At 38.3% G+C, this 18,917-nt stretch overlaps 1 protein-coding gene across 1 annotated transcript in view; it reads left to right on the top strand.

Annotated features, from left to right (window-relative positions):
- PIEZO2 (piezo type mechanosensitive ion channel component 2) overlaps positions 1-18,917 on the top strand; it is a gene marked incomplete at its 3' end in the record, with an annotated part of 333,950 nt that overhangs the window by 202,021 nt on the left and 113,012 nt on the right. Inside the window, exon 7 of the mRNA XM_079783425.1 lies at positions 994-1,207. Coding sequence (XP_079639551.1) covers positions 994-1,207 — 214 coding nt within the window. The remainder of the gene's footprint in view (positions 1-993; positions 1,208-18,917) is intronic.

Genomic DNA, 18,917 nt, shown 5'->3' with positions numbered 1-18,917 from the left:
AGAGCCTGTGAATGGTGACCTGGGACATTGAATAATTTTAGTGTACAGGTGTCTCAGAGAGCATGTCTGTATACATTGATTCATCAGTAATCGTAATTTAACTCTCCAGAATTTACTGTTTTTCTTCCTAAGTTACATTGCCATCTTCCAGCACAGATACCCACTTCCTTTAAATTTTGGCTATGGACTGCTGATACCATAATTATGTTATCTCAGTCTCCTCACCACCCCTCCCCCGCCCCATTCCATGATCAAGAGCTACTGGGAAGTTCATCCAATAATACCTCATTGAAATTTCACAAGATGAAACAACATAACTGTTTTTTTAATGGGAAAATTAAAAAGTGGAAAAAATAATAGAATGTCTCAAAATATATAGCCCAATATTTTAATGAGGAGTCATTTCAAAATCCTGCCCCCCACTTCCCCTGAAAGGTTTTTAATGCCTGTAAAGGAATTGCCTTGTTTTACATTTCCCTTTTTAGTGATAGTGCAAATCAGACTTCATCTGGTAGGACAACATGTTAGTGAAACTTTAACTGCCACAGAATGTAATATTATTATGAATCCTAGTTAACTAAAAAACAAGGTAAATTATTATTTTAAAAGTGGTATCTGGAAAGTTGGAAGGGACATACAGTATTCCTGAAAATTTTTAGGGAGAAACAAAAGATGGAAACAGGCAATTAAATATGCTGTATTCTACTGGTGTGAACATGTGATGTTTACTCTGTTCAAATACCATAGGTAGAATTTCTTCCTCATCTGGTATTTCCCCATATTCACAAATATCACTTTGTGTGTGGTTTTTTTTCATAATAAAAATAGCATTGCTTCTGATTTTATAAATAAAATTTTATTATTTTAAAAGCCTGATCAATACCTAAAAACCAGTGGAGGAAATTTATATAATCTCTAGTACTTGCAGTTACTGAGTGGTAAATGATTTTTAGTTCAATGCAATGTTTCATGATTATATTTCTTCTTCCTTAGGTATGATGCTGCCATCTTTGACCTCATCTGTCTACTTTTTTGTATTTTTGGGTCTGTGCACCTGGTGGTCCTGGTGCCGGACATTTGACCCATTGCTGTTCAGCTGTCTCTGTGTTCTCCTGGCTATTTTCACCGCGGGACACTTGATTGGACTTTATTTATACCAGTTCCAATTCTTTCAAGAAGCAGTTCCACCCAATGACTACTATGCAAGGTAAGAGAAGAAAACTCGTTAAGACATTAAAGGGGAGGTGGCCCTCTTACATGACTTGGTTTGAATTTGCAGGGGTTCTTCTTGATGGATGGGGTTCTTCTAGGGATGGGGAAAGCAGTAAATTTATTGAATGACACAGTCTAGGAAGTAGTAGATGATCCGTTCAGATGGAGGTGCTGCTGGGACAGGAAAAAGGGAAGCTGCTCTTTGTAGCAAGTGAGAGATACATGGTCTCAGCTGTGGAAAGAGATCCAGGAAAAATATTTCATATCAAAGAATAATGATGACTTCTTAAAGCACCCAGCTGGAAGGAGCTCTCAAAGGCCAAGTAGAGGACATATTGAGAATCAATCAATCAAAAGTCAATAATTGATTCTAAAATTTAAAAAATAAAAATACATGAGTCCATGCTGAGAGAGAGAGAAATCTAATTTGCTTCAAATAAAGATGACAAATACACAAACTCTTTACGGTGAAAATGGAAATTAAAGATAAAGAATACAGCATTTACTTTGACTTTTTGGAGGAACTCTAAGCCATTCTAAGTTAATGAGGGAAAAGTCCTCTTTACAGAATAACAATAGCTAATGAAAGGGAAAGGAATAATAGAATTAGAAAATTACTACTCATCAATTCTTAATGACATACTGTGTCTAGTTGCAAACTAAAACCATTACTTAAAAAGGTTCTTGCAATGAAGGATGTTTGCAATAATGACAAAGTATATTTTCACTAATTATTTACTAAGTACAAAGGAAAAAAATCAAACCCTTACAATGGTGGTTAACCCCTTAACTAATTGATAAAAAATGACAAACAAAAATGGGATAGTTCAACATTTTACACTTCTAGATGTGATGTGATATGAGGTATATAGCATCATATTCTTAAGCCTTTAGACCTAACCTCCAATTTGCAGGAAGTATAAAAGATAGAAAATTAATTTAAATGACTCCACAGGAAAACAGAAAAATTCGGAATATGGATTCTACAAGGCAAATGATCTCGTCTTCTTTAAACTTAGCACAAATATGACTCTAGATTACATCCTCCTTCAATGACAAGCCTCAAAGAGAAGTTTTGAGGTTAAATGGGAATATTTCAATATTCATTGATTATTAGATGATAGTATAGAATTTTTGTTAAATTTTAGGTGCATGATTGTATTGTGACTTTACAGGAAAATGTCATTGTTTTGGGAGATACATGGTCAATTATTTAGGGATGAAATGTCATGATTTCTGCAACTTTCTACTAGTTTATTGACAAACATGGGAGGTAAGGAAGGAGGGAGGGAGAGATGAGAGAGAGGGAGAGAGAGGGAATTATTTTAACTTAGGTCATTGTCATTGGATTATTCATTGCCATATTTTAAATTTTCTTTTTATGTGGAAAAGATCATAATTAAAAGTTATGGAAAAAAGTAAAGGAAAGAGAAATGGTGAGAATGTCAGGATTAAGTGAAGACTGTGCCAGAATTCTTCTCTCTGATATGTCTATGGGAAGTCTTATAGGCAATGAAGTGAAATAAGTCAGGTAGAGAAAGACAAATACTGTATGGTATCACATATGTGGAATCTAAATGAAAAAGAACTCAAGTAAGCAGATAGTCGAATGGTGATTGCCAGGGCAGTTGGGTGGGGGAAATAGGGAGATGCTGGTCAAAGAGTAAACTCAATTATGACTTGACTAAGCTCTGAAAATGTAATGTTATAGCAGATTTACTATAGTTAATAATACTGTATTGTATACCTGAAATTTGCTAAAAGAGTAGATCTTAAACATTCTCACACACAAAAGAGCTATGTAAGGTGGTGATTGATGTTAATTAACTTGATTGAGGTAATCATTTCACACTGTATACTTACATCATATCATCAAGTGGTACACTTTAAAAAATAATGATTTTATGTGTTAACTAGTGTCCCAGTGCACGGATTCATGCACATTGAAAGGAAATTAATTTGAAGAAATATTTTAATATCCCTATTCACCCTTTCTCTATAATAGAGAGTCAATCAAATTCATGATTGACAATGACAGATCAAAACACATGCATGTGATTGGCGCCAGCGAGAGCTTTATATGTATTGCTCATGCATGAGTCAACTTAGCCTTTTATATATATAGAATTACCTTGCTTAGTTAGACCTGCTTTCTGATTTAGCTAAACTTTTTCCAGCTCAGTGAAGCACCCCAACTTCTCTTTCAGGTAATTGCCAAAAACACAGCAGTAAATATCAACATGAAGCAGATTATTATTGTAGATCACACAGGGAGAACAAAGGGTGAAATATTTAACTATAGCAGTGTTTGATTATATTCTGCACAATGAGAAAACCTGAAGTCATTTTCAAGTTCCACCATTTCTTACTTCTTTTCAATCAGATCAAATTTCTAAACTTTCTAAATCTTCATTTTCCTGCTAATGAAAAGAAAATAGGATTCTACTGAGTCTTCTATCTACCTACTCCAGGACTTCTGTGAGGATCAAATGAGATGGGGCACTGGAAAACGCTTCACAGACATTTGGTTAAAGTGTAAAATGTTTGCACCTGGCTATAAAGCAAGTAGTGTTCCTAGGCTGAAGAAACTCCAAGGAGGCTAGCTGCTATGGAGAGGAAGCCGGGTTTTGCTACATGACATCATTACCCAGTACCCACAGTGACTATTTCCAGGATGGGCTGGGCTGTGGGCTGCATTTTGCACCATGGGGTCTTGGCAGTATTGGCTGCGATTTGGTGGGGTGTCGCTCTGGGGTGGTGGTGGGGCCTGTATCTCACTTGGGGGAAGCTGAGTGTTGATTTGTTGGTGCCAGGTCTGTGGTGCCGTTTATTTTTAAATAGCTAGTGCGTGTCATGGCAGCTCCTGCATTGAGCGTCTGCCCCCTGGTGGTCAGTGCATGTCATAGCTACCAGTTGGACGGACATTTAGCCTTTTATATATATAGATTGTACGTCAATAAAGAAACCCTTTTAATGGTGTAGATTTACATAATATTCGTTTTAGGCAGGAGTGAATAAATGCTAAATTTCAGTATAGATATTAGTTCTAGACTAAATGAATCCTTTGGTTTCTTTAGATGTTTAATTTTTGGTTTATTAATTGAACACATGAAAGTAAACGTTTTGTGCTATTGGAAGGGCTGACTTTAGTGGGTGATTTAATTGGAAATGTAAATATCTTCTATAGGGCAGTAGTCCCTGCCACCCCTCCCACCCCAGTTTGAGAATCTTTTCTGCCATCTAGAGACTGATGATAAAAAAATACAAAGAAAGAATCACTTGAAAACATTTCTTCTGTAAAAGATCAGTTAGTAAGTGTTTTATGATAGGCCTATGGTCTCTGTCACAACTCTTTCAAGAAGCCATCATAGTGCAAAAGCAGCCATGAATAAGATGTCAGTTTGACAATGAAAGGGTAAGAAGAAATGGGAAATGGCCCGAAGGTTCTTGGGCCATTCTCTATGAAAGTAGGGTTCTCTATTAAATGTGTAACAATTTGTCCTATGTCATTTATCCTTTTTATGTCTATTTCAATAAACTGTGTTGATAGGAAAATGCATTATGTTTAGTGAAGGAAAAGCTTATGTTTATTTTAGTGTTAAAAACATGTAAAAAAAAAAAAAAAAGCAAAGCCTAGAACCCCAGCACCATTCTATGACAAATGAGAACAATGTTAAAAAACAAACAAACATTGAAAGTACATTATTTATTGTATTTATACTATTTTTATAATAGTCATAAAAATGTCAGTAACGGCCCTGGCTGGTTTGGCTCACTGGATGGAGCGTCGGCCTGCAGACTGAGGGGTCCCAGGTTCGATTCCGGTCAAGGGCATGTGCCTTGGTTGCGGGCACATCCCCAGTGGGGGCTGTGCAGGAGGCATCCAATTAATGATTCTCTCTCATTGATGTTTCTGACTCTCTATCCTTCTCCCTTCCTCTCTGTGAAAGTCAATAAAATATATATTTTTTAAAATGTCAGTAACGTGTAAGGAGTAATAAAGGCCTCAATACGATGTGTCTTCGTATTCTACCTTGGGAAAGCTAGTGGGTCCTTTAGAAAATGAGACAGTGAAATCAGTTCTTCTGATGGGTCTGCAGTTTGCTTTCAAATAGCTACACAATCCAGGTGATTTAAATGAGTGCACTTCTACAGCCTAGCCCAGGGCTGCTATGGTGCGTCTTGTCTTGCATTGGAGTGATCTGAGGTCTAGGAACAGAAACAGCACAGGACGACTAAGGTGTTTTTCATGGAGAGCAGTTGGCAAGAACTTCATCTGGAAGCAGTCCAGTGTATGAGGAAAAATAAATGTAAAGCAGGTCATTTTCATGCTAAGGAATGTAAATTAATCCAACCAGGGTAAAACCTTTCCTTACCTTTTTTATTTTTTCTTAGAAGATGGCGCTGGCAGTCAATCTATAGAGTTACTCAATTTGTAAAGTTGGTAGATGATATAATTATAACCAAACTTTTGGTTTCATCTTGGAAACTTCCTTAATGATCACGTGACTTATTCTGTAGGTCTCATACAGAGTTCACTGTGCTCATCTGAAAGGTGAAAATGGAAGCCAAAAGAAAAATTAATTGACTTTCTACAGATAAATGAAAAATCAATAAACATGACCACTTGAAGTACTGAGTCCATTCAGGCAATTCTCTACAACCTTATGGTCACTTGTGTTGTGGACCCAGGATCCCTGGGAAATGGGTGTCCTACTGAACCATGACACGTGGTGCGATGGCTACAAAAGCAGCCACTGCTTCCTACCAGGTCAACAAGATTACGCACGGGTTGTCTTTTTAACCCAGAAAACTAAACTCCCATGCCGGCCCCCCAGAATTTCAGCTGTGATTAAATGCTGGGGTGGAGATATCTTACCTCTTGTCTGTTGAGAGCACCTCCCAGGAACAGGCTCCCTTTCCGTTTTCAGAGGGAATCTGCCCTCCTCTCTGTGGGAACCTGGAACAGGCCTGGTTGACCTGACAGTGCAGACTCATTCTCGAGGGTTTTTATCTACAAAAGCAGCTCACCTGCACCATGCTATAACATGTCAGGACCCTTTCCCAAATGCCGTCGAGGATAAAACGGGGCCCTCCCTCTCATAAGGTGACACTGAGGGGATTCAACTAGCATTTGAAAGTGCACTCTCTGGAGTTCCACAGCTAGCGATTTAATGTTGGCCCTGCTACTTTCTAGACAGAGCACCTGTGCTGTGTTTCCTCATCTACAAAATAGAGATGAAAAAAGGGCCTCGCTCAGAGCAGAGTGAGTGTTATATTAAATGGGAGAATGCCATATGCAGAGCTTGGCAATGTGGGGTGATTTTTAAAAAATAGCTAATTTTATTGTGATAGTCGTCATGTTAACATACATAAAATATTTTTCTTATTTAGACTCACTCCCGCATGTCAAAAACAGTGGCCTCCTACTGTGTCACACGTATAGTTTCCCAAGCACGTTAAGCTGCTCTACCCTTTGTGCTGTTTCCTTCCCTGGAAATGTCCTTCCTCTCCTTCCTCATCTTACTCGTTCCTGCTCTTTTCTCAAAGCCTAGCATGAGCACCTCCTTCTGAAACCTTCCAAGTTTTCTTCTGTGAGGAACTAAAGTTATTACCCTATACACACTGGCTTTCTAGAACTTGCTAAAGAGGACCATAAGAAGCTGCTTATGTATGTATCTCCCCACTAGGTTCTGGTTTGAGGCCTCAGCACTTTCAGGCTCAAACATCGCTGATCACACAGTGGACTTTGAGGAGATCCCTGTCCAAGCTGGTTTCCTTTCTCTGTCTCCCAAAATCCTTGCAATTTATCTATTTGTGTATTAAAATAATGTAAAACTTATTTAGGTTTCTCCTGAACTCCCAGTCCCAGATGTGGCCTCTGGTTATGAGATGCATGTGAAAATTATTTCCCAGAAAGGTCACGGCCAACTTTAATGCATTCTCACTGCCACCCTCTGTGGTACATGTCCTCCAGGTATTAAATGCCCAGCTCGGCGAGAAATGAAAGAGGCTATGGTATATGTGGTTCATTAAGTGTGATGTTGGCAAATATTTAGTTTTGCTGAAGACAAGTGATGGTTTTTAATTTATTTATTTAGAAAACTCAATAATAGTTTTCATCCCTGGTGGTTAAAATAAACATGGTTAAACTACTAAGTAGCTTTCACTTTCCAAGGAATTAGAGATTTTCGTTCATATTCAGTATGTTTCTTGGGGACCAGGTTTACCTCTCATTGTTAAGAGACTTTGGATAATGATTCTTAATTTTAGCGGGGGTCGGGGAGGACTTACATAAAAAATGGGGCTACTATCCCTACCCCAGAGTGCTGTGGTGAATATTGATGCACACAGGGTCTGCCCATGCCTGGTAGTCAGAAGGCGATTAAGAAATGTTAGTTCTACTTTCCTTTGGTAGTGTGTGTGTGTGTGCGCGCGCGTGCGTGCGTGCGTGTGTGTGTGTGTGTGTGTGTGTGTGTGTGTGTAAGAAGCATACACAGTGTAACTTTTCAATTAAACAAACTGTTATATGTGAGGGTTGATAAGTAATATTTTTCTTGCTGATTTCAAGTTTACATGGCATCCAGTAGTTTAATAAAATCCATTTCAAAATAACTCTTCTTTCCTCCTTCATTAGAAGTCTAACAACTACCATTGTTTTACTGATTAGGAAAACCAGTCTGGGAAAATTTAATACTATTTAATTCTGTTTCTTGGTATCCTTCCCATACAATAAAGCATATTCCTTAACCAAACCTAAGTTGAAATATCATATACATATGAAATAAGTTGAAATTTTAAACACACACACACACACACACACACACACACACACACACACACACATATATACATATATATATGTATATATATATATATATATATATATATATATATATATATACACATATATATATGTATGTATACGTTTATGTATATACTAAAGGCCTGGTGCATGAAATTTCGTGCACTGGGGGGGATCCCTCAGCCCAGCTTGTGCCCTCTTGTAGTCCGGGAACCCTCAGGGGATGTCCGCCTGCCAGCTTAGGCCCACGGACATCCCTCTCACAGTCCAGGACCTCTCGCTCCTTACCACTCGCCTGCAGCAGAGGCAGGAGAGGCTCCCACCACCGCTGCTGTACTCGCCAGCTGTGAGCCTGGCTTCTGGCTGAGCAGAGCACCACTCAGCCAGAAGCTGGGCTTGCTGCTCCTTAGCGCTGCCTCGAAGGCTAAGGTGGGAGAGGCTGCCACCACCCAGCTGTGCTCGTCAGCCCTGAGCCTGGCTTCTGGCTGAGCAGCACTCCCTTTTGGAAGCACACTGACCACCAGAGGGCAGCAACTGCGTCGAGTGTCTGCCCCCTGGTGGTCAGTGCACGTCATAGTGACTGGTCATTCTGCCATTCGGTCTGTTTGCATATTAGGGTTTTATTATATAGGATAATGGGGGTAATTATAATAGTATCTTCCCCATAGCTTTGTCATGAATATTAAATTAGTTAATATTTGTACAAAAAAATCCTAGAACATATAAAGAACAGTAAAGAGGTATTTATTAAATATATTTATTAAATAAGTTGTCTTAATAGCTAATTAGGTATTCAAGCCTTTTATTAAAACTTTGATAGCAATATGTAAGCATAGTCTTTTATATATTTTATCTGCAAATTTTGAGTTCAAACAAGACTTTTGATTTTAGGCAGTATATTTGTAGGTGCTTGTTACATTATTAAAAATTGCCATCATTTCTGGTCACTTACTGTGTAGGAGATACTTTGCTTAGTGCTTTGTATTTCTTATTAAATTTTCATAATAACCCTAGGAGTTAGTAGGTACTGTTATTGTTATGTTTACTTTTTATTATTTTTTTATTATTTATTATTTTTTAAATCCTCAAGAGAGGATTTTTTTTCATTGATTTTTACAGAGTGAAACAAAGGTAGGGAGGGAGAGAGAGAGGAACATCTATGTGAGAGAGACACATCCATTGGTCTCTCACACAGGAGCCCTGACCAGGGGCTGGGGATTAAACCTGCAACCCAGATATGTGCCCTTGACCAAGAGTCCTTTGGTGTGTGGGTCAATGCTCTAACTACTAAGCCCACACGGGCCAAGGCTATGCTCATCTATCTATACTAATAAAAGAGAAAGATGCAAATTGACAGTACCTTTGTGACGCCCACCAGCCAATCAGGAGTGAGTATGCAAATTAACCCAACAAAGATGGCGGGTAAATTTGCATATACAGCACTCAGTGGCCAGGGATGAGGCAAGACACTTGTGTCATTGCCATGGCGCCGACGTAGGCATTCCACACCATTCCAGCCTCTCTGGGTCTCTGGGCAGCATGGTAAGGCAGAAAGGAGGCTCCAGTCCAGAGCAAAAAGGCGGCTCCAGCCAGAGCGAAGGTGGTGCTGGTAGCCAGGGGAAGGAAGGCCGTTCTTGCATGAATCTTCAGGCATCAGGCTTCTAGTTTTTAAATACTGAGATTACAAATGTTAAATAGCACATTGAGGCCACATGTTTATTAAATGACAGAACCAGGATTTGAGCCTAAATCTGCCTGACTCCAAAGCTTGTGCCCCATTAGCTATATGAGCATAATCACCCTCAGAAACTAGTAAATCTGTAGTAATGTTTTTACACATAAATTTTCCTGGAATATTTATGAACAATTTCTTCATACTTCCAGATTCCAATATGATTTTTTTTTTGGTCACTCAGTCTTTGCACTTTCACTCTTAAAAGTCCAGGGACTCTAATTTGAGCCCATGTGAGGGACATCTACAGCCATAGTGACATGAGGCAGTCCATTCGTATGCACCTAATGTAATTGGACTGAGCTATTTCTTTTGGACGCATAGCATTTGGATCTGGGCAAGGAGCAGCATTAGAGGATTCGCCTAGCAATGAAAGGTAGGAACCACATCTAATTTATCTTTGTGTTCCCTCCAGACCTGGAGTTCTGCCTAGCCTGCCCTGGGCTCTAGTGAACACTTGCTCGGTCAAACAAATAACTTGTTTTACATTTAAACTTCCACAATATTAAGAGGAATAAAGACTACACATAGTTTAAAGTTATATTTTTCAAAATTTGTTCTAAATGATTGGTATTAATGAACATATTACAAACTATGCCTGGATGGTACATTTAGATTCTTTCAACTTTAAACATTAATAGCAAATTAATGATGATAGAATTTCTTGTGGTAAAAAGATAGACTGTTCCTTCAGGCTAAGATAACAGCTTATGTAAAAATAAATCTAAAGTGATCTTTTGAGAAAGGGCATTTTGGAACAAAACAATTATTTAGCTATCAAACATTTTATTGGAAAGTGTGACCATCTTGTTTATTAGAGTTAAGATTCTCATCGCTGGTCTGGATTTTAATTGATTGCAGCAACACCTCATTAATTATTTAGTTTGGTTGTAAATAAGCCGAGTTGGCTGCCTTGTAAAGTATTTTGAAAATAAATATAGTGAATGATATTGCCTCATAACTGCTTGGCTTATTATGGTTCAGAATGTTGCTTATGAAGTAACTTTAGCTATTTTATCTCCTTTTTAGTTCTAAGCAACTCTGACTCAAGGATGAGAGATTAGCTCTGAAAGTAAGAACCAAGATTCTTTGATTTTTCTTTCAGAGTTTCTTTAAAGAAGCTGTTTGCTGAGAAAATTTGACAAAGGTTTTCATAAACGTGCTAGTTATGCATTATTGGTGTAAGTAGTATAATTACTTTTCTTAATAGTTTTCTTGAGGTATAATTGCTATGCAATAAACAGTGTATCTTTAAAGTGTACAATTCAATGAGTTTTTATATAAACACACCCATGAAACTGTCAGGGCAATCAAGGTAATGAACATATCCATTAAGCCCAAGCATTTCCTTATACCCTTCATGGTTTCCTGCCCTTCTCTCCTTTTCTCATCTCACCCCCAAGTAGTTATTGATGTGCAACCTGTAACTGGATATATATGCATAACCCATGGTCACAGATGATAGTGTGGCAAAGGCCTGGAGCGAGGGGTGGCAGTGGGCTAGAAGGGGTCACTGGAGGGAAAGGGGGAACATGTATAATTCTTTCAACAATAAAGATTAAAAATAAATAAATAAATAATAAAATAGACTTGACTTGGGGTGGTAAACACACAATACAATATGCAGATGATGTGTTGTAGAATTGTATACCTGAAACCTAGATAGATTTATTAACCAGTGTCATCCCAAGAAGTTAAATAAAACTAAAACAAAATGTTTTAAAAATCTAAATCTCTATCTAAACATTACTTTAGAAACATCCTGCAAATTTTGATATGGTGTGTTTTCTTTTTCAATCCATTTAAAATACTTTTTAATATCCATTTGAGTTTCCTCTTTGACTCTTTATATATGTTGTAAGATAATATAATTTGTTTTGTAGTCCAAATATGGTATAGTTTGGTAACTCCTCTATGTGGACTTGAATTTTTTTCCCCATTTTTACTGAAATCCTTTCATTTTACCCTGAAACATCCTTTTTAGCAATTATTTGGCAATGAACTCAATTATTGATTTAGGAATATCTTAATGTCTCCCTTATTTTTGAAGGACAGCTTTGTCAGATATAAAATTCTTGGTTGGCAGTTATTATTTTTATGGTGCTTTGTGTATGTCAACCTACTGACTTCTGGACACCTGGGTTTCTGATAAAAAATTAGCTGGTATTCTTACTAAGGATTGCATGTATGTGGTGAATCATTTTTCTCCTGCTGCTTTCAAAATTCTTTTTTTGGCTTTTGACAGTTTGCTTATAATATCCCTAAACATACATCTTTTTGAGTTTATAAGCTCCTTGAAGATCCATGATTTTCTTCATATTTGGAAAGTTTTAAGCCATTATTGCTTCAAATATTTTCTCTTACTTTTTCTTTTTCTCTTCTCCTTCCGGGACTCCAATAATGCATTTGTTGGTCCACTTAATGGTGTCCCACAGGTCCCTTGGGCTCTGTTCATTTTACTTCATTTTTTTTATTGTTCCTCAGACTTGATAATTTCAATTGCCCTATCTTTAAGTTCACTTATTCTATCTTCTGCCTCCTAAAATCTGTTTTTAAACCCCTATAGTGTATGTTTTCACTGCAGTTATTTTGTTTTTGCACCTTTTAAAAAAAATCATCACCCAAAGATATGTTTTACTGATTTTTAGAGAGAGGGGAAGGGAAAGAAACATTGATCAGTTGCCTCCCATACACATCCCCACCAGGGATCTAACCCGCCACCTAGGCATGTGCCCTGACCAGGAATCAAACTGGCAAATTTTCAATGCACAGGACATTGCTCCAACCAACTGAGCCACACCATCCAGGGCAGGAGTTATTTTTTTATTGCACTACTTTTCAGCACCAGACACTTTTTTTTGTGTCTTTTTACAATTTCTATCTCTTTATTGATATTCTCATTTTGTTGATTCATCATTTTCTTGCCTTTATCCATGGTTTTGTTTAGTTTTTTAAGCATCTTTAAGACAGTTTTATAAAAGTATTTTTCTAGTAAGGCCAATGTCTATGTGTCTCCTGGTATGATTTATATCAATTTACTTTGTGCTTTTGAATAAGTCATATTTTCCTCTTTCTTTGTATATGCTAAGAAAAATGTCATGGAGTATACTGCCCACATTTTCTCTAAGAGTTTTATGGTTTTTAGTCTTACATTTCAGTCTTTATTTTGAATTTATCTTGTATATGGTGTAAGAATATGGCCTAGTTTCATTTTTGCACATGTATCTGTCCAATAAAAATATGAACACTTTATAAATTTGCATGTCATCTTTGTGCAGGGGCCATTCTAATCTTCTCTCTATTGTTCCAATTCTAGTATATGTGCTATTGACTCAAGCACTGAGTTTTTTTATCTTTTATGTCTTTATATAGCTTTTTGTATACATGAATATATCTATGTAACTTTAGTTACTGATTTAGCATTTCTATCAAATTTGGGTCAGTTTTAATATTGATTTTTCACCCGTTTAAATTGTTTATAATTTGTATACTTGGTAATGTTTGCTTAGATGCCAGACATTGCTATTTTTACCTTGTTGGGTGCTAAATATTTTGTATTCTTAAAATTACTCATAAGGTGTGTTCTAGGAGGCAGTTAAATTGCATGGACACGTTTGAGCCTTTCAAGTCTTATTTTTAAGATTTTTTTAGGAAGAACAAATGCAGTGCTCATTTGGATGGATTATTTCTCACTACTGAGTCAAGGTTCTTCTGTGTACTCTACCCAATGCTCGATGATCACAAAGATTTTACTCTGACTAGTGGGATAGGCACTCCCTGGCCTGTATGAACAGCAGGTACTGTTACATCCAATCCTTTCTGATAGTTTTTATTTTGTCAGTCTAGAGTAGTTTCCTCACATATATGCACTGGACTGTACTTTGGTGAGTTTAAAGATGACCCTCTTTCGGTCTCTGGAGTTCTGTCTATATAAAGTTATTTCCTCTCAGGTACTCTGTCCTCTGAAATTTAGGTACTGCAGCATCCCTAAACTCTTTTTAATTGAAAGCTACATCTCTTCAACTCAGGGAACTTGGCAGACTCTTCCTGGGTTTCTCCTCCCAGCACTGGGAGAGGCCATTTCAATACTGGAAACTCTCTCAATTCAGTAATCTTGGGCAACTTTAGAGATTATCTTGTTTTCTCTCATTCCTTAAAGATTACTATTCTTCATTGCCTGATATCTAGTGTCCACCAAATTATTGTTGCATATATATTTTGGTTGGTCCAGTCAGAAGGTTAATTCAATCTCTGTTATCTTAACAAGAAACAAATTTTTGTGTCATTATGGGTGCTGATGACAAAAGTTCAGAAAGTTATTTATCCCTTCCTCTACAATCATCTCAAACCATAAGGCTGGCAAACACATGAAGGGGCCTTTTCTTTATCAGTCACATGCAGGCTCTGCTCACACCAAACATTTAAGTGGTGTATCTGTGGCATCCTTTATGCGAAGAAATTGTTTAATAATCTGAAAATTTATTCGGCAAGGGAAATGTATGTATTTTTCTGGCCATTCTAGAGTAGCTGGTCTCTAGTCCCCAATGTGGTTATCAGGAAAAATATGGCAACCATGACAATTATAAGCCTGGTTCAGATAGCAGAGCTAATATGTTTATGTAGGATATCTTTCAGAGTAGCTTAATGGATTCAATTCCAGGATTTAAACATCACACCTTTTATGAGGAATGGGCCTTTTATTATCAAAATCAGATATGTGGGTGCTTGTTTGAAAACTATACATACTTTACTTTTGGAGTTAGATTTTCCCACCTGTTCTCAAAAGGACTGGTTTCACATAAAATTGTGGAAGAAATCATACCTGAAGTTCATACTGATGAAAAATTGTTATAGTCACCTTCCTGACCACTGTCACTCTAAGTAAAAAAGAAACAGCTCTAACATTCATTGACATGATTTGTTGGGTTTGAAACTGGTTTATGTGGCTACTAAGTCAAATAAAAATTTAATTTCAATTAGGGAAAATCAATAATTAACTTATTCGACATTTACTGATAGAAGTGGATTTTTTTCATAAACATAACCTTTGTCTTTCTTTAAAATTACTTCGAGCTATATTTGCATGATACGTTATACATTAAAATGTTTGTGAATCCCTAAAAAAGGAAATTCTCAAGAATGATCTGTTTAGTTTATACTTTTTGTTGGATCATGTTACAAGAATATTTCATGGAATGTTATGGCAATGCTTTCTCCTGTGAGAGCAGTTATCCAGTCTTTTTCCCTTACATTTCTCTGACCTTTCTGGCATTAAATTAAACTCCTTAGTTTTTAATTTTCAACTTTCCCTTTAGTGTCCTTCCTATAAATTAAAATGCAAGAGCATAAAGCAGCTACTCTCTTAGGAAGTGAAACTCCCAAACCATCAAGGCAAAGCAACTCCATGGGAGGAAAATCTTGGCAATCATCTTCCTATGGGGAGGACAAGTCAGCGCCAATTTCCCAAAAGCATTCCACCATATCTGAGTAATGTTGTCTTTAGAAAGTGGTGCTCTTTGATAAAAGGAATAGTGTAGTATTTACCTAGGAATAGTGTTGTATCCCTAGCGCTAACTATAGCCAACAACACAGAATTAGGACTCAGCAAATAAAAGGATGACTTAATAAATGAATCCTGTAATGGAACTTCCCTTTCCTTAGGTTTCCTAATATTCTTATGGTTTTCTTATATTGCCACTTACTGCATCTGAGAAATAGGGTGGTGTGATTGAAAGCCAACAGACCTGTTGTCATAAGCCTCACCACTTGTTACCTTGTCAGTCATTTGTGCCTAAAATTTCCATGTATAATGAAAACAATAGCAAATAGTACCTTGATTCATCAACACAGTACCTATTTCATCATAGAAATCACTTCTTTGGTGTTGGTCTCCTTCTCTCCCACTTTGTAACTTCATCAGTTATTAACTATATTGGACTCTAAAACGAGGCATTTAAATCCATGTTTACATTATAGCTACTTGGGGAAAGTTATAGTTACATGTAATAGAAGTGCCTACATTTACTACTTCTTACTTTGTGCCCCTCAGTATGGAAGGTTGCACAACCTATGTGTTGAGCTTGGTCTTGTTGTCATAAGAAGCAGTGCAGGAAGGAGCCTGGATGAGAAACTAACTGGTCCTGGGAGGACTGGTCCTGACTCATTTTTCACATTTCTCTCAGAGGTGAAAATGTGTTTAGGCAAGGAAATGAACCATATATTTAAAATGCTCATAGAGTATAAATGTTCTCTTATGAACCCTGGATGTGACTTCAGAGAAGGTAGAGCGCCTTTAATAGTTAAATGGAAAAGAACTTCCAACTGGCTGCAACTTGTCCATCAACAATCGTAGTTCTGAAGACAGCACACCTTCCACCTAGTACAAAATTGTCCTTTGCACAGAACGTTTTTATTATAAGGCAGTGTTCTGCACATGTAGCATAAAGCCCAATTACAGAAAATTGGCAAATAGTTAAGACATGCATGTGCCAAAAAAGACTTCAAAGCCATGATGCAGAGCCCAGGGGTCTCAATGCAAAGTTTTTCTAAGCTTAAAAAAACAATGTAGTGTGAAACCTGTCAGATTTCAATTTTCCCACACACAAAAAGTGTCTAAAGGTTTGGCATGGAAACGTGTTTAAAGCATAAGTAAGAGACTAATGAAAAAGGATGGTTAAACATTGGCTGTGTTTTTCATATGATGCAATACACGGAGAAAAAAATGGAATTGGGAGCCAAAGTAGCAAAAACTTATGTGTAAAAGCAGTATTATGCTCATAGGAATGGGATGCCATAAGAAAGAGAAGAACTGTGCTAGAAATATCCCTTAAAGATAGATCCAATCTTGTTCCAGCAAAGACATTTGTCTAACTCAGAGGAAATGTTTTACGAGGGTTGGAAACACAAACCCGGCTTTCTGTGGACATCTGAGTTCCCTTGCTTGTTTGACAGTGCATCCTTGCATTCACTCATATATGAAAACGAATTTTGTTTCCCCCTGTCAACAGTTCTGAGCACTTTACTCATCCTGATCGCACGTTAGAATTTTGGAATGGGAAGAGATTCAGACACCATCTACTGGTAGTTCTCAGCTTCCCTGCTGGCCCCAACATCCTCAAGGATAGTCCTTCCTTAGTATCCACTCCACCAACCCATTCCCAAGAATTCAGTTTGGTGGAGTATTCTGCAGGCAAATTTATCAGAAAGATGGGGGTGAAGGGTGAGGGTAGTCAAGAAGGGTAAAAAAGTGACCCCAGGAGATTCTGTGTTGCCTACTTAGAGAGGATTTCTTTCTCTTTTTGAGGATCACTGAACCCACAGACTTTCCCTATTCTAGACTTGGAAAATCATAACAACAAAGTTAGTGAAGACTATTGAAATCAAGCCCACCAGGAGCAATGCTTCCTATGTCCTGTTACTGTCAAAACAAGACTACACATCACCCTCGCCTCATTCACATTCTTCTTGGATTGGAAAGTAGTTGTGGGCCATTTCTGTGCGAAAAGTATTTCTTTGTTTAATACAAGAAACTAACATACATATATGTGTTTAAGAGTGCACATATGCACAGCAACAGAAGAATGTCTGTTTTACAGAAACCAATCTACAACTGAATGTCTTCAGTGGCCCTCTTCTCCTTTCTTTGATCACATTACCAAAATGAGATAGATTTTTCTTGATAAATAACCTAATAATTAATATTAATATTAATAATTAAATGTTATAAATTTGGCACAGCCTCCCTAACATCTCACCCAAACTCTTTCAAATATTACCACCCAGATTTTTTCTTGAGGTTGATTGTGGTTCTGTTCCATCTTAAAGAGGACATTTATCTATTTTTATTTTCCAGCAATATCAATATGATATTATAAATAGAGCTATGAACCTGGCATAAACCAAGTTCATATTATGCTTAATAGTAATAATAATAGTAGTAGTAACCATAATTTCTTGAGCAGCTAGTACATGACACATTCTGTGATATTGCTTTATTTAGATTATACTAGTGGCCTGGTGCACAAAATTCATGCACATTAAAAGGGGATTAATTAGAGGAAGTATTTTAATATTGCTATTTTCCCTTTCTCTATAATAGAAGTGTCAAAGATAAAAGAAAATTAGTAAAATGTATATGAAAATCTTACTCCTGTTAGAGTCTGGGGCGCGCCACAGGACCCAGAGTCAAGTCCCTGCCCACTGCAGTGCCTCAAAATCATGCGAGACCCAGACCAGCCGGCCCCACCCCTGTTGGGTGAGATCCAGACCCAGCCGGCCCCACACTTGTCAAGCCCCGCCAGGTGCGGGGGGGGGGGGGGGGGGGGCACAGCCTCAGGTCCCTTGGCGCATGCTGGGCAGGGGGTGCAGCCTCAGGTCCCTCTGCACACCCTCAGATCCCCCAGCTTGGCGCCAGGGGTCCCCTGGCCTGGCACCAGGGCAGGGAGCACGCCTTGAGGTTCCCCGTCAAGCCCCGCTTGGCCAGGGGCATGGCCTGAGGTCCCCTGTCAAGCCCCGCCAGGAGTGGTATGTGGCCTCAGGTCCCCCAGCCCAGTGCCAGGACGGGGAGCGCTGCCTCAGGTCCCCTAGCCTGGTGCCGGGGGGGGTGTGTGTGGCCCCAGGTTCCCCAGCCCAGTGCCAGGATGGGGAGCGCTGCCTCAGGTCCCCTAGCCTGGTGCCGGGGGTGGTCGGGGGAGGGCGGTGTGGCCTCAGGTCCCCTGCCCTGGCCCAGTGCCATGCAGCCTCAGGTCACTGCTTATTGCTCATTAAGGCTCATTACGGGAACTCAGCTCTGCTGTGTGTGCAGCCATCTTGTGTTATGGAAATCCTGCCTCTGCTGTGGGCGTTGCCAGCTTTGTGATGGTGTGATGGTCAATTTGCATATTCCCTCTTTATTAGATAGGATTATAGACCTCGTTACCTCAGTCTAGCCATTAGCATCAAAGTAGTGGAATTACCAAGGATTGATGACTGTTTTCAAGAATCCTTTTATCTAAATCTAGCTCTTTTCTTCAATCTAATATATGACCTTGAGCAATTCTTATCTGGGCCAGAAAGGAGGTAGGTTATTGAGAGGAGATATGAGTGGAGGGTTAGAGGTCAGTGATTGCAAAGATATATTTCTGCTCAAAAATCTTCAAGCCCTAAAAAAAATGAGTCAAATCAGCTTCA

The sequence above is a fragment of the Cnephaeus nilssonii genome (genome assembly GCF_951640355.1).
Source record: "Cnephaeus nilssonii genome assembly, chromosome: 11".
Taxonomy (NCBI): Eukaryota; Metazoa; Chordata; class Mammalia; order Chiroptera; family Vespertilionidae; genus Cnephaeus; species Cnephaeus nilssonii.
The sequence above is the reverse complement of the archived record's forward strand: the minus strand, read 5'-3'. Positions and strand labels throughout refer to the sequence as shown.